The sequence below is a fragment of the Onychostruthus taczanowskii genome, unplaced genomic scaffold, assembly GCF_017590055.1.
Source record: "Onychostruthus taczanowskii isolate IOZ18803 unplaced genomic scaffold, ASM1759005v1 scaffold40, whole genome shotgun sequence".
NCBI lineage: Eukaryota > Metazoa > Chordata > Aves > Passeriformes > Passeridae > Onychostruthus > Onychostruthus taczanowskii.
Genome location: NW_024501460.1, coordinates 6,125,028 through 6,150,275, shown reverse-complemented (window position 1 = coordinate 6,150,275; position 25,248 = coordinate 6,125,028). Strand labels below are relative to the sequence as shown.

At 40.1% G+C, this 25,248-nt stretch overlaps 1 protein-coding gene across 4 annotated transcripts; it reads left to right on the top strand.

Moving 5' to 3' along the window:
* Positions 1-1,607: 1,607 nt before the first annotated feature.
* On the top strand, positions 1,608-25,005 carry RIPK1 (receptor interacting serine/threonine kinase 1). 4 transcript variants are annotated; one of them, XM_041413290.1, is made up of 12 exons: positions 1,608-2,003; positions 6,331-6,542; positions 8,183-8,336; positions 9,256-9,393; positions 11,697-11,925; positions 12,754-12,903; positions 14,035-14,111; positions 17,149-17,239; positions 19,361-19,921; positions 21,453-21,524; positions 23,412-23,564; positions 24,240-25,005. In XM_041413290.1, exons 2-12 carry the CDS (start codon positions 6,391-6,393, stop codon positions 24,524-24,526), a joined length of 2,064 nt encoding a protein of 687 aa, XP_041269224.1. In that variant the 5' UTR covers positions 1,608-2,003; positions 6,331-6,390; the 3' UTR covers positions 24,527-25,005. The 4 variants fall into 4 exon arrangements, with proteins under 4 accessions (XP_041269224.1, XP_041269226.1, XP_041269225.1 ...); XM_041413292.1 differs by lacking the exon at positions 6,331-6,542; XM_041413291.1 differs by lacking the exon at positions 23,412-23,564.
* The last annotated feature ends 243 nt before the right edge of the window (positions 25,006-25,248 follow it).

Here is a 25,248-nt window from a genome sequence, read left to right as displayed (position 1 = left end):
CATATCTTTAACCAAGCAATTCTTATAAATTCAGCCATCTCTCTTCCTGCCTTTAGACCACACCTTTGGCCCCATACACAATGCAAAGCTAAACAGCAGAAGAACCAAACCAGAAATACCAACCAATCAAAGAAAGAAAAAAACCCTCAGAAGTCAAATGTTATCAAAAGATTTCTGTAATGTTTTGGGTTGCAGGAGAAGATCGAAACTGCACAATTGGCCCACCAGAGATACCACAACTGTATTTGCATTTGCTTTATTTACCTGGCAAATGTCCCAGTCTCTCTGGACTGCAAGTTCAATAATGCTCTCCTTGTGATATTTCACAGTGTGGATGGACACAAATTTGCTGCATTCAAACTACAGTGAGCTCAGTGTCACAATTCAGCATTTGGTCCCGAGTCTCCTCTTTACAGTAAGTGTGATCAGCCCTTGCACTAGGAGCTGTCAGAGCATTAAACTCCAGTTTTGTCTCAATACCAGCTGATCCAGAATGGGTGGAAAACGGGAATGTGCTGGTCCTGCATCAGTTCCACTCGTTCCACTGTCAATTTCTTTCTTTTTGCCTGCATCCTTCTGTGTCCACCTGTCTTTCCTGTGAGAAAGAAAAAAAGAAAAGAAAGCTGGAAGGAAAAAGCCCCTGCTCCCAGCAGATGCACGTGGGGCCAGCACAAGGCACAAAGCAGACAGTGCCATCCCTGGAAGAGCAGATAAAGGTAGGTGGGTGGTTTGAGAGTGTCCATACTGTATTGCTGACCATCAAAGGAAGAAATTAAAAACATAATTGTGGGCTGCTATTGCCCTACCACATTGATAGGCTGCTGCTCTTCTGTCATTGCTACTTGAAAGCACCATAGGGAATGCAACAGTTCTCCCAAATGGGAAAGATCACAGTAAAGACATTAGATACTCATCATCACCATCCTTTTCACAGATGAATGGCAAAGGAATGGCTCTTATATAAAGAACCTGTATTAACTACACACCTGACATCCAGAGGAGGCTGAACTGTGTGGTTTATGGTGATTCTGTTGGTTATGTATTACTCCAACTGCCCCAGGACTGTTAAGTGTGATAGTAACTCTGTCAACAAACAAACTCCTACTTTGGGCCTTCCTGAACAAAAAAATCCTAACAAATCCAGCGCCAAATCTTCCACAGACAAAGGCATTTCCAGCATGCCTTGAACTCGCAACCTGGCCTCAGACTCAATAGCATCACCAGGTTTTTAAGGCTTATAATGCTCAGAGACCTCAGGCAGTGACAAGGTCACCGTGCGGCACTGATCGGACTACCCAGACAGCTCGACAGGTGACAGAGTTACAATGTGGCACCGATCGCAGCCCGCAAAGTGATGGAGCAGCGGCAGAGTCAAGGTGTGGCACCACAGAGATCTCAGGCAGCGAGAGGGCCACCGTGTGGCGCCGATTGCAGTGCTCAGAGAGCTCAGGCAGGGACACTCACTACGGGCACCGATCGCAGATCGCGGTGCTCAGAGAGCTCAGGCACTGACAGAGTCACCATCGAACTTCCTATTGCATAGAGACATCGAGCAGTGCCAGTCATCGTGTGGCTGCGACCGTAGTTCCCAGCGAGTTCAGGCAGTGACAAAGGCACGGTGTGGCATTCATCGGAGTTCGCAGACAGCTTAGGCAGGGACAGTTTCACTACCGGCACCGATCGCAGCGCTCAGGCAGTGACACAGTCACGGGGCGGCACCCGCGCCGCTCACAGCCTTCCGAGCCGCCTCCTTCCCTTCGCGTCACCCGGGACGGCCCAAGGCATTACTTAAGTGCCTTAGGGGCGAACCCCATTGCCGGCGGCACCCCGGGAAGCTGTAGGGGCCTCAGAGGCCAGAGCGCGGTAAGGCAGGCGCGCCGGAGCGGGGGCAGCTGGAGGGGGCCGCGCTGCTGCCCCGAAACCGAAACCACTGTGGCGACCCCGCGAAGGGCGGTGGGAAGGCGTCGCCACGGCGTGATCCGGAGGGGCTGACGGGTTCCGAGGTGAGATGGCCCGGTGTCGGTGTAGCGCTCCGTCCCATCCCGCACCATCGTGGAGGGGCTCCCGGGCACGGGAAAGGGGAAGTGCTTTGCGAGGGAGCGGTGCGTGCGAGAGGAGGCGGCCGCGGCGGCAGGAAGCCGCCGGGAGGAGAAGGGCGATATGGCAAGTCGGCCAACGAGGAACTAGGCCAGAGCAGCCCGCGTTAGCGGCTCCCGGCTCCTCGGCGAGCAGACGCCTCTGGCTAGGCGGGCTGAGCGGGAGCGCCCGGCGGCGCCCGTGTCCGACAGCTACGGCCCGGCGCGGCCTTTCCCGATTCCCATACGGAATGCACACTTCTGTGACCAGAACCGACTGTAGTAGCTTTGCAGGGGTACTGGCTACTGCACAGATCCCATCCTTTCGTGTTCCCACGCTGCCTCTGCTCCTGTGAAAACTTGTGTTGCATAACACCTTTGTTTCCCTTGTATTGGCTTCTCCTCCCCTTCCCGCGGGATCCTTTCTGTAACCTGCTGACGATCTGACACAGGTATTTTCTTTGATATTTCCAAGAGGAAAAAAGAAAAAAAAAAAGGAAAAAAAAAACAAAAAAACACCTCTTCCTTAGCGAAAAGATGCATCAGTGAAAAATCTGAGCAGAAGGGAAAGATTTAGATGGAGTGGGTTATGACATTTACAGATCCTGTTTTGAAACATTATTGACACAGGCAATATTTTTGTTATCACCTGTAGCAGCCTTTCTCTTTGTGTCCTGTTGGTCATTAGGGGATACCAGCTTTGGGTATTCCTTTCCATTACTGACTGATAACTCAGTGGCCACGAGTTTTGCTACTTGTAAAGGTGCTAATTTTCTCCAGTTAAAGTTCGTAGCGCCTCTTAAGAACTTAGGTGCTGGGAGCATCATTAGACTACAAAGGCTCCATGGTTTTTTATATTACTCTGCTAATGTGCTCAGCGCTCCTCCTTAACCATGCAGGTCACATCATTACAGATTTGTAACTGCATTAGATCAGAGCAAAGCACTGAACTCAGCAAAGCACTTTTGAAACAGTGATTAGGAATATGACATGATGACCTAATGTCTAGGTTATGATTCTTGTGAATTTATATGCCCTTTAGGAGTAGGAGAAGGGCGTTAGGCATTAAAGGAAAGGACATAACCATGGTGTTAACAAGAAAAATACCACAAAGCCACTTATTGCAGTTCTATCCTCTTCTATGGAACACCAGTCACACTGGTGGACAGAAATTCCTGTCTTCTAGCAACTGGTATTAAAAATTTTCATAACACATGTTGGTACTTGGTAAATGTGAACCCAACTGAATACAAATGTTCAGAATAGTATATGGAAAAAACTGCTTTATAATTAATCAATTATACAGATTACAGTATACAGATGACAGCTACTTCACAGAACATAAATTAACCACTAGAAGTATGCATAGCTTCTGTAAGGATTGGCTAAATTAAGCTACAAAATTTCTGTTCTCTCAACCACAGATACACAATGCATGAATTGGTGTGTCCTAAGTACTGAGGATACATATAAATTACCCTGTATTTCAATATTGTATTTCAATAAGCAGTAAGGTTGAACCTGAGTCTTTGAGCTTCCATCCTTGTTTTTTTTTATAATTTGACATTTCAAGCTATCATAAGCCTATATCTCATACCAGAATAAGTAGTCTTTGCTTTAAAGCCTAGCTACGCATTGTTTTCCTGTGATATTCATTCTACACAAAACCCCCCAAAACTCTGAGTTTGAAATAAAGAGAACTTCTATTCAGAGTACCTCATTACTTAATAAGAACACCAAAAAAAGCAGTAGCATCTTACCATGCCCAAGGGGGAAGGTTCCCTCCCATCTAATAAGAAAATTCCCTCTTCTTGAATGTTACCCAGCTCACTTCAACAGACACATTATGATTTTAGAAGATATTACTTCCTTGGAATTTCCAAGATTTTTGATCATAGTGACTATATGTGGCTTGGTAGGAAGGAACAGGTAATTAACAGTGTAAATAGGAACAAGGTTCTGCATTTATTGCCGTTTTGGGCAGAGATATTTTTTGCCAGGTTATATGGTATTGAATGCCAGTCCCAAGCTATCAGTGGTATTAATGCAGCTTTAGAGATTCACCATTCAAAACTGCACATCTACTTTGCATTCACAAGAAAAGCACGTGCAAGTCTTATAACTACTACCTAGCTGCATAATTGCTGTTAGCATGGAGAAATGAACATACATAAGTGACTTCAAACTTATTCTTGGGAGATCCAGATAAAGAAGCAAGATGTTTGTTTATGCCATGTTTGACTCTGATGACTGAATTTAGGCCCTTGTACGTGTGACATCCACCCCATCTGCACAAAAGTCACTATGACCACACCAACAAATCCAGAGAACCATCACCAGAAACTTCCAGGGAGCTGAAAGCTCAGTTATGAAAGCAGCAATGGCGCTGCTATGAGTCATTTGTTACCTGCTATTTGATTTGCTGTAAAGGAATTTAGAAACAAAACAAAACAAAACAAAAAAAAAAGCCTCAAAACAAACAAAAAACCTCACAAAAAACCAAAACAAACCACCAAAAAAACCCCCTACCACAACAAACAAAACAAGAACAATTTCCTCTAATCATTATTAGGCATAGCAGGACTTACCTTCTTACTAAATGAATGCATCCATCCTCAGGCCTGTGCTCATAATGCAGGCTAACACTGCAGCAAAACAAAGCCTGCATCTCTTTGAAGTCCATAAAGCCAAAGCAGAAAACTCTGAAGAGAGGACACTGCTCTGGGTGTAGGGATGTTGTTCCCTATCTGTGCTACAACAGCCCATAGAGTCTCTATAAGTACTTTGAAAAGAAAGCTCTTGCTCTATCTCTTCTACAGGCACAATTCATTTATTTTTTTTTTTAATTAACTGACTCTTGCCTGTTTTGGTTTGTCAGTATTGAACTGATCATACCATTTCCAACTCAGCACTGAAATGTCTCTCTTCCTCAGGTACCTACTTTCCACTCACACTAAATCCTTAGATCCCAGGCTCCCCAAAGAGGCTGTTGGTAATGAGGCAGTCAAAATTAGGCTGCAGCTGATTTTCACAACAACATTAAGCAATCTTTTCAATTAGAGATTGGATGATACAAGTGCACAATCGTTTACAGGAGTTAGCAGTCAGTTGTTGGTCTGGAAAAACTTGGGAGTCCCTTTGCTACACAATTTTGAGCTCTTAGTTACCCAAAGGAGCCAATCTGCTGTTGCTGGTAGTGGCACTTAGAGGTGGTGCCTTTCTCCCAGCTTCATCTGTCTGTGTCTGTGTTGTAGTTACCCAAGATGAGTGGAAAATGAACAGCCCTGCCAGTCTCTTGGACTTTGTCTTTTCTCAGCAAACGCTTTCTTTACCTGATGTAAGGTGCTTAAGTTAAAAACTTAGTGAAGGGGGAAAAAAGCAGAGCTTGTTGGCTTGCACCAGTGCTAGCAAAGCAGCTTGCTAGCATGTGCTGAAGGCAGGGGCTGTCTTGCCTGGGAAACATATTAGGCAAGAGAGTACTGCAGCCTTATCAAAGGATTAAAATCATTCTGGCATCCACTTGTGTTTACTTACCTATTACTTACCTGTTACTTACCCATTTCATAGGATCTCCCAGACTCTCTTTTTGTCTTGAGGCACTTAGGAGTTACTACAAGCCTTCATAATTTCTTTGTTCCTCTTCTTTTTAAGTTGCTGTACGTATTCCTTCCTAGCACTTGTTACCTTGAGATCATGTGCAAATAAGTTTCCCATAGAAGCTGAGTCATTCATTTCACCCTCCATTCGGTTGCTTGGTTTAAGCTTTATGCAAACCCTTTAGAGCAAGGTTTGCAAAGATGCCTAAAAAGTAGCTTAGGGTTATGTAGGCATCTGGACACCTGACAGGCCCATGTTCAGGCACGTCAGAAAACAAGATACCTATCAGAATCATTAGGCACTACCTGCCTTTGGGACCGTCGCTCTTGGTTTTTCTGGGGTTTGGATTTTGCACATATGAAGTGTACAGTACCAATCTACTGCATATTGTATGGATAAAAACTATTTATCAACAGCACTTAGAGGTCCTCAGATGAAGAAATTATTTTACATCAACTGAATATAACTGTAGTGGGTTGACGGGATTAATCTTTAGGTCTGATTCTGTGAGAACTGCAGCATTTTTTGTTTCCAACTGAGCATTCATAAGGGTCATGAGATTTTATGTTTCTGTCCCACTCCTTCAATGTACACTTATTTACAGTGGAACAGCTGAATGCTTTCAATGACATTTCTTTTTCCCTCCTCTGTACTGCAGGTCCAGAAGCACAAGGGTGCTTGATTTTGTTTTAATTGCTAAGACACAAAGACCGCAGCCATGTCTCTGGAAGACATCCACATGAACACCAAGGATTTGCTTGAAAAAAAGCAACTAGATGCTGGAGGATTTGGAACAATTTCTTTATGCCTTCACAAGAAACATGGCTATGTAGTATTAAAAAAAGTGTATACAGGACCACAGCGCACTGAGTAAGTTATAGGTCTCGGTCCTGATTTTCACTTCAGTTGGTCTAAGTCCTCTAAATTCAATTAAGACAAACCTAAATGGAGTGTAATAATTTCAGCTCTTTGGCTTCTGGATATACTTCATGTGGGGAAAAGCAAACAATACTAACAGCTGTCCTGCAAATTTTCTTTTTTTTTTTTTCCATCTTGAGACAACTTTTTTAGTTTAACTCATTGTTCCAGTGAAGTTCCTCATTTCTGTTACAAGGTGAGAATTATCACGAATTGTTAAGAATCAAGAGGACTCTTGCACACTAAAGGAAATGCAGGAACTCAGTGACCACATGATGTTTTCAAACTTGCAGATATGTTTTCAATGAAATTGAAAATTTTTATCCAACTGTAGATGTCCACAAGAAACTAAACGCACATAAATTATCAGCAGGACTCCAACCTCATGTGTGTTAATACCACAAATGCAACCATGTCTCCCTTGAGAAAGAGCTGAGTGAGCCAAGCCCACTGATCTAATTCAAAGATTGAATTAGCTGTTGATTTCAGTGGATTTAGGTCACATTGCATCTACTACCTCACAGCCATAACAATCCTAAAACTCTCCCATGAGTCATCCACTAGAAAGAGACAAAATTCCATGTTTTTTCTACTTTGGGTTATGATAAATAAATTAACTGAGCTTTTATTTTCCTGGTAGAAAGCAAAGTAAGAGATTCTAGTAGTTTGCAGCCTGCAATGAAAGTTTAGGATGACCACAGTTAGAATGGACAAGCCTGCCAAGTGTATTTTTGGGTTTGTGGTTTTTATTTTTTCATTACACAGGCTCATAATTTTGTTATTTCTTAAAATATTGAACCATAAGTCTTTAGCAAATTTTTTAACTGAGCATAATGCCAACAAAACAACCGGTTTGTTCTCTAGTAATACAGAGGAACACAGATGGAGAAAGCAGTTTCCTTTTAAATCAGAGGGTAGGAAAGCATTAGCAAGCAGTAGAGTTTCAATATTTTCTTACAACCTTCCATCTGATGACTAGAACAGGAACAATAATAAAAATACCAGCCCTTCTATTCATTATATAATGGATACTATCCCTTTTTAAGACCCTTAGTGAGCTCCCAGCTATGTACCTGTGATTATTGATGGGTTGTACTGAGGCCAAGGTAATTGTTAAACTAGTAATTGTTAGCAAATGCTGTCATCATTTAGTATGTGTGTGGTTCCCTTGTAAGAAATCTGTTTGGAACATGAAGCCCTTTGGAAACAAGACCTGTACAAGAAGTAGTGGAGTGGATCTTGATCCTTCTTGTTCCAAGGCTCTTTCAGCTCTGCCCAGATCTCACCCCAGTTAAAAGATTTGGACAGCTACCTACAAGAAGAATGCTTATGCAGTTTCTGAAAAGCAGGCCTTAAAATCAGACTGAGCAGACAGTCTCTGTTTAAGGCTTTTCAGCAGAATCTTAGAGGATATAACCTGGCATGAACACATCTGTATCAATTAAAAATCAGCTGAAGGTATGGTTAATCTTGCAGGGGTTCTAGGGATGTTAACATTTTTGGCCATGGTTTCCATCATGAATCAGTGTGATTTTCATCCCTTTGTTCTTTCTGGGCTGGCACCTAAATTCAGTGTAATTTCTGTTTTACAGGTACAATGTTTCCCTTCTTGAAGAGGGCAGGATTATGCGCAGACTGCAGCATGACCGTGTGGTAAAGCTGCTCGGCGTCGTTTTGGAAGATGGAAACTACTCACTTGTGATGGAGTACGTGGACCGGGGGAACATGATGAAAGTGCTACAGAACGTGAGCAGTCAATTACTTCATCCCTTAGGGTTGGTGAGCTGCTTGAAAGGGGCAGGATGTTACTGCCATATCCAGAGAATGGAATTTTTAAGTTCTTACTCTTCTTTTTGTGTTAAAAAGCCAGTGGCAGCACTGCTTTCTCTAGAGACAGCAGACAATGGATTTCCTGTGCATCATAGAGAAGCAGACCAATTACAGTTTAAAAAGTTCTAGAAGGGGTGTAGAGATTAGTGGAGAATTTGCTAAATATTTAGCAAACACTTGTAAATATGGAGTGACTCTAGAATTATTTTAATGCCAAAATTTCAATCCAAGAAGGACCTTATAACCATAGAATATCCCTAGCTGGAAGGGACCTTGAAAGATCATCAAGTCCAAGTTGCACATGACAACCTCAAAAATCACAACCACCCTTTGGGTGAAGAATCTTCCCCTGATATCCAACCTAAACCTTGCTTAATCCAGCTTCATGCCATTCTGACAGGCCCTATCACTGACCACCAGAGAGAGATCAGTGCTGGTCCCTCTGCTTCCCATTATGAGGAAGCTGTGGACCATGATGAGGTATTCCCTCAGCCTCCTCCAGGCTGAACAGACCAAGTGACCTCAGCCCTTCCTCATATGGCTTCTCCCCAGATTTTTCACCATCTTTGTGCCTTCCTTTGGAGACTCTCTAATGGCTTTACATCCTTCTTAAACTGTGGCCAAAACTGCACAGAGTGTTCAAGGTCAGGCCATACCAGTGTGGAATAGAGTGTGACAATCACCTCCCTCAACCTGCCGGTAATGCAGATTTTTCTTACTGTAGCTTAAGCAGAGGTACTCTTGGGAGTGAGGAGCTTTCTTTAAAGATTGAGTTTTAATTTGATTGTTGTAGTTGCATTTTTTAATAGATGGCACTTCTTGTTCTTTCTTTTAGCTCTCACTACCTTTGTCAGTGAAAGGGCGTTTTGTCCTGGAGATCACAGAAGGAATGCTTTATCTGCATGAGCAAGGCTTTGTACACAAAGACCTAAAACCAGAAAACATCCTTGTGGACAGAGACTTCCACATTAAGGTACTTGTTAGAATGTCAGTGGAGAAGGCCAGTGATTTGGGTTGAAGAGCCCATTTCAGCCATGCTGGTTAGAGTTCCTAACTTGGTGGAATTGGTAGATGAATGCCTTTAGTTTAGTGAGCTATCACTGAGAGAGTGTTGCCTGGATCGCTGAATTATGGTGATCTATACAACCTCCGAGTCTGGATTTGCACAGTATTCCTCCAACTGTGAAAAAAAATCACTGAGGGCATTAAAAAAATAATGTAAATAACAAGCTATAAATAACATAACAGTTAGATGAAAAAAAATGTTAATATGGAGATTGAAACAAAATAGAATGTTTTATGGATGATGTCTGTTGTCCTTTATTGCTGTAATTTCTCCTCCTGCCTTCACTTCCTTTTTTTTATTCCTTTATTTCTTTCTTCTATTATCTTCTCTTTTGTATCCCTCTTTTCCCTTAGTCATCATTTTAAAATGACGTCCAGGAGCTACAAAAAAAAACCCATCAGGACACTACTTCAAAGAATGGTTTATAAGCCTATTCCAAAGCCCTTCTATTAACTTTAGTGGGGCTTTGGATCAAGACACATAAATATAGAGGCTACTGTGGAATAAACCTGAGGGGAATTTGCAGCAGTCCTCATCAAATATCCTGTCTCTGGTCAAGGTGAGTCGGTGAAATAATGACCCCCTTACAGTTTGAAACTATAGAATAAATTTATGTGAAGAGAACTCTGCCATTTTCTATTTCTCACACATAAATTAGTAAGTAGTTCTTCGACAAGGTTAATATAGTAGCAAGTGCAGTATGAACAGCTTGCAGATAAGAATTATAAATTTATTTCTTTTCCAAAAATAAAAACCTCATCATTATCTGCTTTAAATGTAAATTGTATGGGGAGTTGGGTTTCAGCTCACTTATACAGACAGGACCAAACTAGGCTATCATCTCATTTCATGACAAACTGGTCTGGAACACAGGATCAAATTCAGAATCAGATACAACTGCCTTAAGTAGCTCGATCAAAAATATAATTTAAGGCAGCTGTTGTATAATCTATCTGCTTGAATGTGTCTAACATTGCCAAAAATTAGAAAGGGAAATAGTTGTTCCAGGAAATTGTAAATGTAGAAAGATTTGTCATATCCTTCTCTATCACTAGACCTCCTCTCACTTGTAGACATGAACCTGGACTCCTATTTCCTCAGCAGAATGTTGCCTAGATTTTCCTCTGAATACACAACCTCTAAACGTAGCCCAAGGCTTCAGAAATTCAAGAGGAACAATAAGCTAGTTAGAGGCAATAAGAGAGAAAAGTGAGTTAGAAGTGAGGCAAGGTGTCATGTCGCTTTTATCTGAAGTAATTGAGTTACACGACTCTGTTTGACAGCTGCCTATGGCCAAGAGAGACAGGCCCATTTTCTTTCAGCTTTCCTCTCCTGTTGACCTCCTGTTCCTTTGTGTTAGCACTGGTGCTGATGTGAACAGCCTGTCTTGATTTGGGAAGCCAAACCAGCAGATTACCATTTACCTTGTTGGCAGTGCTATCCTCTTGGGGAGCACTTGGTTCAGCAAGCTGCTTGAGTGCCTTGCACTGGGTCTTCCCGGGTAAGTGTCAGTCCTGGAACAAGAGGAGCAGAGGGAGCACGTAATAAGAAATGGACAGAGAGGAGGGAAGGATTACTTTCTTCATCACCAGCCATTAGTCTAGTTGTAAAATTTCAATAATATCACACTGTCAAGCACACAGTGCCCAGGTATCTCTGCTTTAACCTATTCCATTCTATTCTTTTCCGTGTCTCCTTGTCATACATGTCACATCATTTTAGATCCTCTTCTTTCCTTCTTCTCAAGGAAGATCTAAGTTGGTTGAGTTAAATGGAATCTGAACAGAAAGGGCAGTGAGAAAGGAAATTGATTCTAGGTTGGAATCTTAGATTCTTCTCCTATGAATCTTCTGTTCTCCTATGAGTGCTGCAAGCAGACCTCACATAAGATTGCCAATATGAGTGAAACCAAATTTCTTCTATCCTCACATTGTGCAAGCATTCCACAATTATTAATAAAAGTTCAGCCTAATGGCTCCCAGTTGGCAGTGCTACTTTATTTAGAACAAAAACCAAACCAAATAAACAAAGAAAAACAAGAAAAAAAAATCAAATTATTTGTTTTCCTTTGTTAAGCTGTATTTTTTCACTATTTTTTAGGTAAGTTATTAGATTAGTATTAAGACTTGATAAAATTGAGCACTGAATGCAATGCTTGTTTATCTCCTCTTCATTTTACAGCACTAGCTCTGATGTGTCTCATTTTTCAGATTGCAGATCTTGGCATTGCCTCCTTTAAGAGCTGGAGTAGGCTGACCCAAGAAGAAACTGTCCGACAGAAGCAAATGAAGAGCACTTACCAGAACAAGGCTGGGACTCTTTTCTATATGGCCCCAGAGCATTTACGCAGTGTTAATGCTAAACCAGTGGAGAAATCAGATGTTTACAGCTTTGGCATTGTGATCTGGGCAATTTTTGCTAACAAAGAGCCATACGAAAGTACGTTACTTCCCAAAGGATGCTATCAGAAAAATAAGTTACAAATATTTAAGCATTTATTGTTATAAAATTAAGATTAGTAGATTGCATCACCCATGGCCTAGAATAGCACTGGCTTGGCACCTCATGGCCAGTCAGAGGAATTAGTTGCATCATTCCTGACTTCTAAGCATGGACAAGAACATCTGAATGAAATCCAGCTGTAAGCTGAATCTGCTCACATCTACATGGTGTAGGCACAAACCAGACTTGGTGGCAGAAATTAGGCAAACCTCAGGTGGGCCAGGTTGGAAACTTTGATGGACACTATTTCCTGAGGTAGACAAGTTACACATGGAAATGAGAATGATCTCACAGTCAGTTACTGATTCTCAGCTGTGTGGTGCTGATTTCTCGACATGCACCAATGGGTTTATTTAGAACAATAGAAGCCAACTGTGGAATTCCAGAGTAACATGTTTATAATTTTGAATGGATCTTTTGCTATTTAAATGGCTAAATGTTGCCTGTGTGGCCGTTTTTGTGTTCATATCTAGTGCAGAGCTGATGCACCTGAGAAGCAGGTTCTAGAGAGGTACATCTGTCACCCTTACTCACACTGCACATGTCTTACATATAAAAGTAAATCCATTAATCTTAAAATAAATCTCTAATCCATGGAAGTCAGGGCAGTGGATTCAAATTCACTAATATAAAGGATTTGTAGCAGTAACCTGGACCTCCTTGAAATCATGTTTAACACACAGGGAGCCACTTCATTGTTTCTTTTACCTATGGAAAGGTAGCAAAACTCATGAGCAGAGCCTGACAGGAAATTTCATTTTTCAGATGGTATAAATGAAACCCAGATTTGCTTTGGCATTATGAATGGAAACAGACCAGACATAAAGGAGATCACTGATAAATGTCCAGTGGAAGTTATTGACTTAATGAAGCAATGCTGGGATGAAGATTCAGAGAAACGTCCGACCTTTGCAGGTAAAGCATTACTTTAGGATTTGTATTTGTTTGTGTCTATTGATAGCTTATAATGCAGCAAAGCAAACCTGAGTATTTTCCTCTTGAAATAAGGTGGGGTGTTTTTTGAAAACTGAAATAGCCATGCACATATTCTGTAAAGCATGCTCTCTGTACTATGACCAAAAATGGGATCTGATCCAGCATTTGCAGGTTTGAGAAATCCTAGTAAGTGAATGGAGCTAATTAAGACACTTTATCCCTGATAATTTCTTTTCAGCATAGTGTAATCTTATTGCTGAAATTTACATAAAAACTAACATCAAGGGATATAGTATATCTTGACCATGAGAAAATATCCTATTCAAAATACTCTAGATTCAAAAGCTGTCCTAATTGTCCTTCCATAAAAAACGTGACTGACTTTGATAGCTAATTATCCTTTCATTTGGTCAGATGGCAAAACACTTCCAATCAGTAGAAGTCATGGCTGAATGGTCTGGGAAGAAGGCTAAGAGCAAATAAGTAAAAATTCTATGTCTCATTGTCTCTTCTTTCTGCCTCAATACATAGTGCCAAAAAAAACGCAAACACACCAAAAAAACAAAAAAAAACCCAACAACCCAGAAAACCCCCAAAACAACAAAAAGAGGGAAAAAAACCACCCCAACCCACAATAAAGACCCCAGCAAATAACAGGAAACTGAGGTTTGTATTTAGACACAGGCACCAACAGCTTCATATAAAACAGGCATGCACTTAAATACTCAGAGGAAATGTGTATCCCATGAGGAACCCACCTACTATCTCCAAGTTAAACATATATAATGTACTGCTAATAGATTAAGTTTATGCTTGTATTGGATCTTAGCTTCTAATTTTCCTATATGCAAGTCAAGGAAAGATGCTCTCAGCTACTGATCATAGCAGTAAAAAGCAATACAACAAGAACAACAAATCCCTAGAAGTCATCCTGTTCTTGTTACTGTTTGAGACTAAATGTACAAATTACAAATGTATGTATACTTTTGTTGTTTCTGACATTGTAGAAGTCTTCATTCTTCATTCCTTTTCCATCAAGGTGGTTAACAGTACAAGTCACTTTTACTTTCCTGTGAAAACCATTTTCACTTAGTTCTTTTATTTTTGCAGAAATCAGTGAAAGATACAAGCCATTTTACTATGAAGAGCTAGGAAAAAATATTGAAGAAGATCTGAAGAATTTGAAAGTGAGTAGCTTTCTAAGCATTTTAAGGTTCCCCACATTCCTTCTTCCCAGCCCCAATTATAGCCAGATTCTGCCACCTCAATACTCATCATGCTTGACTTGATATGATTTCCTGCTGTGATAAAATAGCTGGATTTGTGAATGAGGGCAGAGCAATGCATGTCATTTATCTCAACCTTCAGAAGATTTTCAACACTCTCTCCCAAACTACTCTGGTATCCAAGTTCAGATGTTGCTGTGTGGATCAGCAGATGAAAACAAGTTGGATGGTGAGTCCCAGAGGAGAGCAGTTGATGGGTCCTACTTCACCTGCAGGCCAAAAGCAGCTGCAGGAGTGCAGGGGGCTGGGACCTGGTTTACTCTTCTGTCAGTGACCTGACAGAAGCGGTGAACACACATAAGGTGTGCACTGCACTAGAAGGACTAGCCAAGACAGTCACAAGGACAAGGCTGATAGCTGCAGGCTGGAGGAATGTGGTGACAGAAACCTTGTGAAATTCAGAAAGCACAAGAGGAATGTGTTGCACCTGGGATTAAATAACTTGGCTTCAGTGCCAACCAGGGGCTGCCCAGCCACGGAGCAGCACTGCTGAGAAGAACCTCAGGGTGGTGGAGAGCAGCGACCTGGGCACCAGCAGTGTCACAGGCAGCAGATCTGCTGAGACCTTGTTAGTCCTAATAGGAGATGGCACTACTTCAGCCCAGACATGCAATGGCTTTGGAGGACAAAGAAATAGCAACCTGCCCCTTTGTGTGAGGAGTCTGAGAAGACAGAGCCAAGCTCTTCACAGCAGCACATTGTGTGAGGACCAGAGAAAAAAGACAAATACAGAAACAGGAGAGACTCAAACTTGGATGTAAGAGTGAAATGAAAAGAACCCAAAACATTTCCCTCTGAGGAGAGCAGAGCAGTGGCACAAATTACCTGAGGAGGCTGTCAAGTCACCATCATTGGAGGTTTTTAAACCCGACTGCACAAAGCTCTGAGCTACCAACTCCAATCCCATAAGTGACCCTGTTTTGAGCAGGAGGTGGGCCCAAGGTCTGTTTCCACCTGAGGGGCACACTGATTCTATAATATTTTGCAAAAGCTCCTCATATATCCACTAGGTCTCACTCATGAAATAAAACGTTATTCCTATCAATTCAAAAATGGCAGAATCTGATTTCAAGTAACTTCATAAACTCTTGGTAATTTTTGCCCTGCCTTCAGGCAATGTCTAATGAGTCTCAGCCTGCTTGAGATCAGGAAGCTATTCCACAGTAATATTAACAGGTAAAAGTTAAATTCAGATCGTTTTCCTGAGTGTCCAAGTTGGTTTCTCTTACTTTTCTAGCTGTAAGTTTAAAAACTATGATTAAAATAATAATTTCATGACTGAAAAGAAGAGAATCAGAACTTCTTGAACAACTGGGCCAATAATGAAATCTTTTTATCACAGATATTATGAATTTAATCACTTGACTGTATAGACTTCACTCATAGACAATGCAGACAGTATTCTTAACTAAGAAAACAAAACAAACTTCCTTGTGAAACCATTCTTTCACTTTTTTTTTTTTTTAAGTGCTTCCTTCTCACCAAGTCTTCAATTGTGGAAATAAAAATTACTCATTTCATGTGATGTTTATGAAGCACCAGTAACTGTTCAAAAAAGCAACAGAGTTTTGCAAAATGAAACTGATGAAACAGATTTCTTGGACTGATTTGATCAAATTCCCAATATGAGCTGTATATATGTCTAATTTATGACAGCAACCCCAAATCAGGACCATGGTAAATTTTACTACGTGCATTAGCTCTCTGCAGATGCACCTCTCATATCATAGGGACAAAATGGCTATTTAGGAAATGGGCTGTGAGTTTATTACTTTCTCAGGAAGGAAAGCATCCATTACAATCAGGGCACAGATTGTGAAGAGTGGATCCAGGGAAAGTCACTATGTGAATTACAAGTATAGCTTCAGCAGCAACATGGATTAGAGAGTTTGGGCATAGCCTCCCTGCTGCCTGCAATCAATTCAGCAATCATGGGAGCCTCCTAACTAAAAGGATCACAGAATCACAGGATGGTTGAGGATGAAAGGAACCAGAAGTCATTTGGTTCAATCTCCCTATTCAAACAATCCCATTACTCAAGTAAAATCTAAGGACCTATGGTTGTAATGTGTGTTAGAATGTTACTTTTTGCTTTTGGAGGGAAGTAGATTTTTTGGGAAGAGATAGGTAGGAATTGTTGACTTTTAATCTGTGAAAGTACTGTGTTTAGTTAAAAAAAACAAACACTAACACAAACTCTACTTTTGGAAACTATTTTATGAGTAAGCAGCACTTGGGGAACTTGGGAAATAATTTTTCCAGGTTTAAAAAAAAATTACTTCCAGCAAAGCCTGAATAATGGGAACATCAAAAGAATAGAACAGGAGTAGATTTTGCCTTCACTCTAGTTAAGTGAGGATGAGGGTTATAGAAAGAAAATTGCACTGCTTCTTTCTGAAAATTTACTCAAAACTCCTCATTTTTAATAATCTTCATAAAAGTCAATGTGCCTATACCTGAATGTTAATTATTTCTTATCTCTTCTTCCCTGTTGATGAATGAGCTTATTAAATATAGATCCACAGATCAGGATGCATGTTTGCTACCTTTACCTCATCAGCATCCCCTCACTGAGATTGCTTGCCAAAAGTCTGGCTATTAAATACAAGTCAGACAATCCAGAGCCACTCTGGATTAAGGTCACATTGATGTAGGCAAGGGTATTGTTTGGCCAAGTCAGAGTATTACATACTGCAGTTACATTGCAGTCCTCCCTCCCTTCACTGAAGAAAAGATTTTACCCACCTGTTGCAAAGGAGTGGGTATTTCCTGTCAGGCTGTGCTCTTTGAAAGAGTATGGGATCTTTTCCCAGAGACTGACAGAATCTGCTCATCCAGGTCACTTCACAGTGTAGCTGTGCTGTTTCATACTCTACAGGTACTCCCTTTGTTTAAGCTTTTGCCTATAATTTGATCATTTGTTCTTTCTCACGTGCAGAAAATGCAGCCCAAGTCAAATGAACTGCTGCATAGCATGGAATCCCTTCAAATAGATGCTGTACCAGAAGATAGCAGCAATGGTCAAGTAGGTAAGTCATTAGCACATAATTATTCTGTGTATTTGCCATAGATAAAGTTGTGTACAAAGCAAGTAACCTTACCATTAAGGGTTAAGAGACTCAGTTATTCAGCACCTCAGAAAGAATTGTAATCACTGAGATGATATTTGCTTCCAGAAGTTACACTTAAAATTTCCATCCCCTTTTACATTCTTATGCTTTCCTCTTCCATGTCAAAAATTTTGTTCAACATTAAGCTTTATGGTGGTCACTTTAATAATTACTTTTCATACTTGATCTTTCTTCTCATCTTTTTAGTCATGCCAACTTCTTGATTTGTAGGCTTTAATTTCATCACAACTTTTCTTTTTCCCCCTCCATCCTTTCTTATGAATACTCTGAACATGACCAAGATACATAATTGTAAATTATTCCTTTGTTTAGGACTTTGCTCTTTAAGGAATCTGAGGAACACTAGTAGACAGGTGTTTTTTCTCTTTTTTGTCATGCTTTCATCAAATCTTGGATGAGTTGCGTGTTTTGCGATTTCAAAGAGCTGCTATCTGTGATAATATATCTAATATGATAGAGTTTTGTAACAGTGTATCTGGAATTCTCTTACCAAAGTTTCTTAATATCAAGGGACACAGGATCTTATTTGCAACACTGATTTACAAGAAATAATAAAAAAATCCAGTAGAAATAAAATTCTGCTGAGTTATCAAAGACATGACTAAATTAGTAATGTTAAACTGTAACATACAACTAATAAATCTTCCCCAAAGCCAGGTTTCACACAACTGTTCCTCAGTAGAAGTGATGGACTTAGGGCAGCCCCACTGCTCTATTTTTGAGTGTAGTTAATTTCCTGCGCAGAAAGAATCGTGTATGACTGCTGCAGTTTGCAGATGCTCTCATGTTTTAAGTACAAAAGACTTTGTTGTGAATCTCCACTGCAGAAAGATGCCATCTTGCCAGACTGTCAGTCAAAGGCAGGGGTTTTTCTCTAGTCAATGGGCATCATTCAGACAGTGGCAGTGAAAGCTTGCCCTGGGGAGCAGATGCCATATAGTTTATTCTAGTACTGAATTGCTAAGAGCTGTCACTTTGGATGGGGTATATTCTGTATTAGCCACTCCTCCCACTCCCTCTGTAGCAGTGGTAGCAAAACAAGCAGAGCAAGTCCAACTGAAAGTGTTCTAATATACAGACATCCAGAGGAACTAGTTTTGGTCCTGCCTAATATGGGCTGAAATAATGTAATCTGGGGGGGACCCAGTTCACTAGCATTATATGAACTAAATAGAAGCACATACATACACTTTATTCCAGTTTTACAGTGCTCTGTAAGTGTCCCTTGCTTCAAGAAATGTGTAATATTTTCTAGAAAAGTGTGAAGCTTTCAGAACTTTAAGAAAGCATCTGTAGTTCTACCCTTAAAAAACAATTACAAGTAGTAATAAACATATTTTTATGTTTCTTATAGTCTCAGAATGCTACAGCATCATAGAGATTATAACTCCATCTAGCTCAATTCTGAAACAGAGCTTCCTTTGATAATGAGAATTAGGTTGAAAGGTATAGATGACATAGACTATTTTATATGGTAGACATTACTTGTAAAAATGTAGTCTTTGGAAAGAGTATTCATCATGACATACCCAGAAGGACACTTTACATAATCATTTTTAAATAAGATTTTCATGATAGATTATTTGTGTAAAATTACACCTGCTATTACAGTGGCACTATTTTCCACCCTGTTGCACCTCAGTTTTGCACTGATCAAATTCCAGTTAATGCCAGAGGAGACACACCAGTAAATCAGACCCTACAAATGCCTCCAGGAATGTTTGTTTCAATGGTTGAAAACTTGGTATCAATACAAGCAGAGTACACAGTGAATTCTCACACTACTCGAGATAGTGAGATTTTAACACTGATAGATTAAAAGCAAACCTGTACTTCCTAGATAAAAATCTAAACACAGTAAAGCTGTGTTTTATTTTATAGAATGCCTTATGCTGGAAGTAATGTTTTATTGAAACCTTTTACATATACAATAATAATAAAGTAGGTTAATAGATCATTGCAACAAGTTAAATACTTGCATTTGAATGTTTTCAAACATTTAATGTTCTTCCCTTTCAGATCAGCCTAATTCTCTGCACAGCTCTCAAGGTCCCATAACCAGTGAGGTTAACGAAGCCCTGTTTGCTGCCTCCCCTGAGAACCAGCCCGTTGAGAGCTGTGAGACCTCATTTGCACCTCCTGATAATCTGGAAAGAAAACTTCAGCATGAATACAACTACCACGCCTTTGGGAGCCGGATGGATAAAGCAGTTCCACCTGCACTATACAGCCCTGAAATGATAGAGGAGGAAAGGAGACGGAGAGTTTCCTGCGATCCGTTTGCAAAGCCATCTCCTACTTCTCAACTGTGTGAACTGCATCCAAGAGCTGAAAAAATAGGATCAAACACTAATCCATATTTCTGGCCACAGGTAGCTGCAACAACACCAAAACGGAATGTAGATGTTTTTTATGGGCCCAATCCCAACAGTCTTGCAACAGGAAACCTGGTGGATGCCTATGGATTGTATTCAGCCAATAACTTTACCCTAAGTAAACCTCCTGTGCCAGAATCTGGACAAAGCCTGAAGTCACCGACCAATGTAAACTTGTATTCAAAGAATTCAGACACAGATACAGGTGCGGTTCCTCCTTCTCCAACAGCTATGTTTCTGAAAACACACTTTTCCTCTATTCAGTGAGGTGGTCAGGAGAGTTTTGTAGCTCAGGGAACAACCTGCTTATTGCCTGATCTGTAATATAGAAGGGTGAATTTTTTTTCATTAATTGTCTTTGTTGACTCAAAGTTAAAGCACTCTAGCTTTGACTTCATTATGCTGCTTTCACTGATGTCAGGCTGCCAGTTTCAAATGAACCATTTCTAAAGCATCAGGTAACAGAAGAGTATGAGACCCAACAGCTGACTCTACCAGCCAAGGAAGAGCAGACAGCAAGTACTGCTAAAGCAGCTCACAAAACCAGGAGCTGCTACCACTTGTTCTAGGAAAGCTGAGGAGAACTTTGACTCTCAGAACTGTAACATTCATACCATAGGTTCTACTCGTGCAGAAACAACACCTGTAGCATTTCAGAAAATAGATGAGAATTTTTTAGCTTGGCTTGCAGCAAGCTGAGAGACTCGGGAACCTAGGGAGCCAGCAAGGAGCTAAGGCTTGTAACTGGTTTCTCCAGAGAGCTCTGCCTGGTGCTGAGGGAGAGCTTCTGTTGGTGTTTGCTGGTGAGCCATGGGGTAGAAAGGTATGGAGACAAAGAAGGAAGAGAATATCAGGCATTATCAAAACATATAAATAAGTGGTAATTGGAGACCTACAAGATACAACTTTGAGGAACTAGGGACAAAATGAGATGCCTGCTCCTACTCTTGGATATTTTTAGCATGGTGTTATTTTCCAGATCATCTCACAAGAAAATGAAGGATGACTAGCTTTTTACAAGCAGAATGCCATAAAGGTGTTATTCTGTTAAATTATTTATGCAGAGGCTGTGATTAGTTGTTTATGTGAGTTTATTTACTGAAATGAATCCGGGGGCTGTCATGTCAGAAGGCAGGCATTAGAATTTTCAACATTACTAATAAAGGAAAAGCTTCTGTTTGAAAGAAATGAAGAAATGAAGAAAACATTTATTACAGGAAGGCTGTGTGGAATAGTGTAGCGGATACCAGACTGAGGTGCACAAGAGCTGCATTTCAGTTTGTTACTGACTTGTTGGGTGACTGTAACCCATCTGCTCTTGTGTCTCCAGTATGAGTTACAGAACTCATCTGTGTGCATCTAAAAACTCACACTTGGGAGTTTGGAATTTGCCAGTTTGAATACCTCATACATGCAGCTCAGTCTGTAACTGCAATGTGCAGTGATCCCACACTTCCAGGTATTCCTACACCCACATGGAAGCCCATTGTCCTCACTGAGATCCAAGGATGGTTAAGGTTATTAGTAACTCAGCAAAACCTCAATAAGATCATTGCTTAAACTAGAGTTATTCAACGAGACACAGTGCTGCTAATTAAAAAGCTGCTTCTCATCTCTGTATTTAAGAGCACTGTATACTCACGTTGTTACAAATATGGCAGTCATTGTTAAGTATATCTACTTTTCCATTTACATAATGCTTTTGGCATTTCTTTGGTTTTTTTCTCTTTCTACAGGTTACAGGGATTCCACTTCTTTCACAAGGGGAACATTTGCATACTATCCTAGTACAGCCAGAGTAAGCCAAGGTAAGTGCTGTGGCCTTCATCTGCCCTGGTAGCCAGCAGGCTGTGTGTTGCATCCTTACCAGTAAAGCAAAAGACTTCAAGAACTTGAAATAATTTCTGTTATTGCTTAACACCTCTAACCATAGCTGAAGTTTTCAGTATCAGTAGGTAAAACTTAGTCCTGTCTCTATCAGGACCTAAATACACCATTAAATGTGCATTTGATAAATCAAGGACAATATATTATTTAATGTAAGAACTTCAAAAATATGAGAGCATTGCAAGATCTCCTGTACACCTAAACTAGTCACTTCCTTAGATTAAACTTCAGGTTGCTGTCACTCTGCCCAGCTCTGGAACCACACACGCATTTGGGACACTTTGTCCTATCCTGGTTAAACTTCAGGTTGCTGTCACTCTGCCCAGCTCTGGAACCACACACACATTTGGGACACTGTCCTATCTTGCTCTGCATTTTAATACAAATTTCTAGCTACAGGCTTCATGCTGATCAGCCTTCACTGGGGCACAGGTCTCTACAGTTCTACTGGCTTGAACCCCTAAAATAATGTAATATCCTTCAGGAGTTATTAGTATATGCTCCTTTAAAGTTACGTTGCTGGGGGCACTCTGAATTCTTTAATTAACCCATTCAAAGGCTTGTCCAGTTTCTAAGTGGTCTACACTGCAAAAAAAAACTTGAAAGAGGAGATTTCTGTCTTCTTGACTCTGCACCCCTTAAATGATGACCCAAACCTGAGAAGCTGCAAGGTGTAAAGGCTTGGGAAAGGAGATTTATAAGCGTTGTAAGTTTTCCTCTTAATACTGTAATATTGACAAAATGTGTATATATTTTCATATGTTATGCTAAATTAATTTTGTTTCCGGATAAGAACATAGCAAACATGAGGTTTCTTTCTATTTTTAACTACAAATATGATGTGTTTCCTAAGTCCCCTGGCTCTTAAAAAAATACAGGAATCATGTAAAAAAATACAGTAATACTGTAAAAAATACAGTAATAATGTTATGAGACATGATAAAATGCATTCCATTTTTGCAACTTCATCCATCTAATAATGCATGTATATAATATTTCTGACTTGCAGTCCCAGGTTAGCATATAGTAAGTATACTTAGTCAGATTTTCCTACTTAACTATAGACTTTCACACTTCACATTGCAATTGAGTGTGTAACAAGGATGTAACCATGATTCCAGGTGATTAATTACAGAGCTTGGTGTATCATTTTAAGTATCTGTACTTCAATTTTAGACCCAGGTTGTGAGATTCATCATTTAAGCTAGAGTTAGAATGTTCAGAAAACACTGTCAAGAGAACAGAAAACTGATATCACCTAAAATGAACAGTGACTTATCTTCATGCTGCATGTGGAAATCAGACAACTGTAAACAAAAGATGAAATTATGTGTTTTACTAATCATATTTTATGAGCAACATGAAATTATTTGCTGTAGTCTCACAGAACTCAGAAGTTATAACTGTAAATCTGAACTTACATCTATGAAAAGTAAAGCTGAGAGGCAGAAGTGAGGCTTTAAAATTTAAACAACAAGAGCGTTGGAATCAAGGCTGGGCTCCTGAAGCTGTTAGGCAGCAGAAAGCAAGACTGCTACTATGCATTCCCAAGGCACAGAGAACATTATTTACAGTCTAGTAACTATCAGCTTGGTTGTGGCACTCTGTCATAAAATAGACTGGGCTTTCACTGAAGTACACTTGTGTCACACTGCATAGTGAAAATACACTTGCAGCACAGTTGCCAGTAAATGGTTATTTCTATATCAAGTGCAATGAATATCACTTCCCTTATTAGTGGAACTCTTTCCTCTGCATGTTACTTCTTGACATTTGAACCTTTTGCTGTTGTTTGTAAATTTGTACAGACGATTCAATCAAGTACAACATAACAAACAGCTCTGGAATTCAAATTGGATCCTACAATCACATGAAAATTGAAGAGCAGAATCCGCATGTCAGCACTTGTTCTGTTGCTATGGAAAAAATTTATACTCATTATGAAGCAGTGGGTGCATTTGGTAAGAGAAATATCTCCCTAGTTTTCATGTATTCACCTCATATAATTAACTGAGAATCATTTGGTTTGGAATGTATAAAACATTCACACTGGCAGAAGCAAGGCTAGGATTGGAGATCCTCACCTAACTTCTAGTTTAAATCATAGAATATCCTGAGTTGGAATGAAGCCATGCAGACCATAGAGTCCAGTGCCTGACATAACACATGGAAAACTAAAAGTTCAACTGTGTAAGCAAGAGCCACGACAACTTCATTCGGATAGAAGTTGGACAGTTTTGAAATGTACTTTATTTTTATTGGTCAATACTGAATTCAACTATCTCTGTGTATTCCTAAGTAACATTTGTGTCTCAGAAAAAAACATATACAACTCTTTAGGAATTCTAGAATGGGTTTTTTCAACCTTGCAGGTTTAAGTGACAACCTATGATAGCTTCAGATCAAAGAGCAAATCCAGCAACTGACCCGTGAATACACATGTTCTGTCTGGATATTTCTTGCCTGCCATCACTGGGTTATGTTGCCTCCATGAAATCCACTTCTGATTGCATCATTAAGATTCTGTCTCTAGATATTACCAATAAATATTTGGGGGAGGACAGGAGAGAGAGAGTGAAAGGAACAGAAGAACTGCTGAAAGATGCAATTTTCTTACACTCTTCTTCTTTTTGCAGACAATACTACTGTGCTGACAGAAAAGCATTTGAATCTAGTGAGAGAAAAGCTGGCTAAGCAGTGGAAGCACTGCGCTCGGAAACTGGGCTTCAGTGATCCTGAGATTGATGAAATTGATCACGACTATGAACGAGATGGACTAAAAGAAAAAGTTTACCAAATGCTGCTCAAGTGGGTAATGAGGGAAGGTGCCAAAGGTGCTACGGTTGGAAAACTTGCCAAGGCCCTCTTTGGCTGCCAAAGACTGGATCTCCTCAGCAGTTTGATGCAAATCCAAGAAGAATAAGTCTACTGAGAACAGACTTTCTAGAGCTCTCCTTTTTGCACAGGCTTTTTGGAACTTTTTTTTTACCAATCTGTTAATACTGCCAATAAATCAAAAAGTTCATGTCACAATATTTTGTCTTCCAAAGGATAAAAAACAAAAAAGCATCTTCCTTCCAAAGAGAACGATTATCCAAAGATAACGACAACAAAATGCAAGACAAATATCAATTCAAGAAGAATATATTACACAAAATTTCTACATTCTAATCTTGAAACATGTTGGTAGTCTTGTTCCATTCTGAAGATTGACCTATTGTTTGAAAAACTTGGATATAAACCAGAATCAACCCTTACATTTTGCCAAAAGTGCCAATACTTATCATGCCAGCATTTGACTGGTCCAAGTTAATAATACTTTTCAAATATTTTTATAATTTTTATTAAATATAGATGTATATAATTATGCAGAACAGCAGCATAAATAAAAGCAAAACTTGTTTCTGGCTTTAAAACTCTGGTATTGATATTTTATAGTTATAATGTTGCATTAGATTTTTACATTGTTTGGTAGAAAATATTTTACAGGGTAAGAGTCTCATCTGCTTTATGAAATATTGAAAAAATAAGTTCAATCAGTATGCAATCCAAATTAAAATCTCAAGAATACAAGGGTTTTGGGAAGGAAAAGGTGCCTTATTACCTCTTGACTAAAGACCCATTCTCCTGTCTGCTCTGGGGGCT

Excerpts from the sequence above, each read along its gene's own strand:
- RIPK1 (XM_041413290.1), top strand. The coding sequence starts at position 6,391 with ATGTCTCTGGAAGACATCCACATGAACACCAAGGATTTGCTTGAAAAA. Across the intron at positions 12,904-14,034 it reads GAAACGTCCGACCTTTGCAG|AAATCAGTGAAAGATACAAG; the intron begins GTAAAGCATTAC and ends TTATTTTTGCAG. Across the intron at positions 17,240-19,360 it reads TAGCAGCAATGGTCAAGTAG|ATCAGCCTAATTCTCTGCAC; the intron begins GTAAGTCATTAG and ends CTTCCCTTTCAG.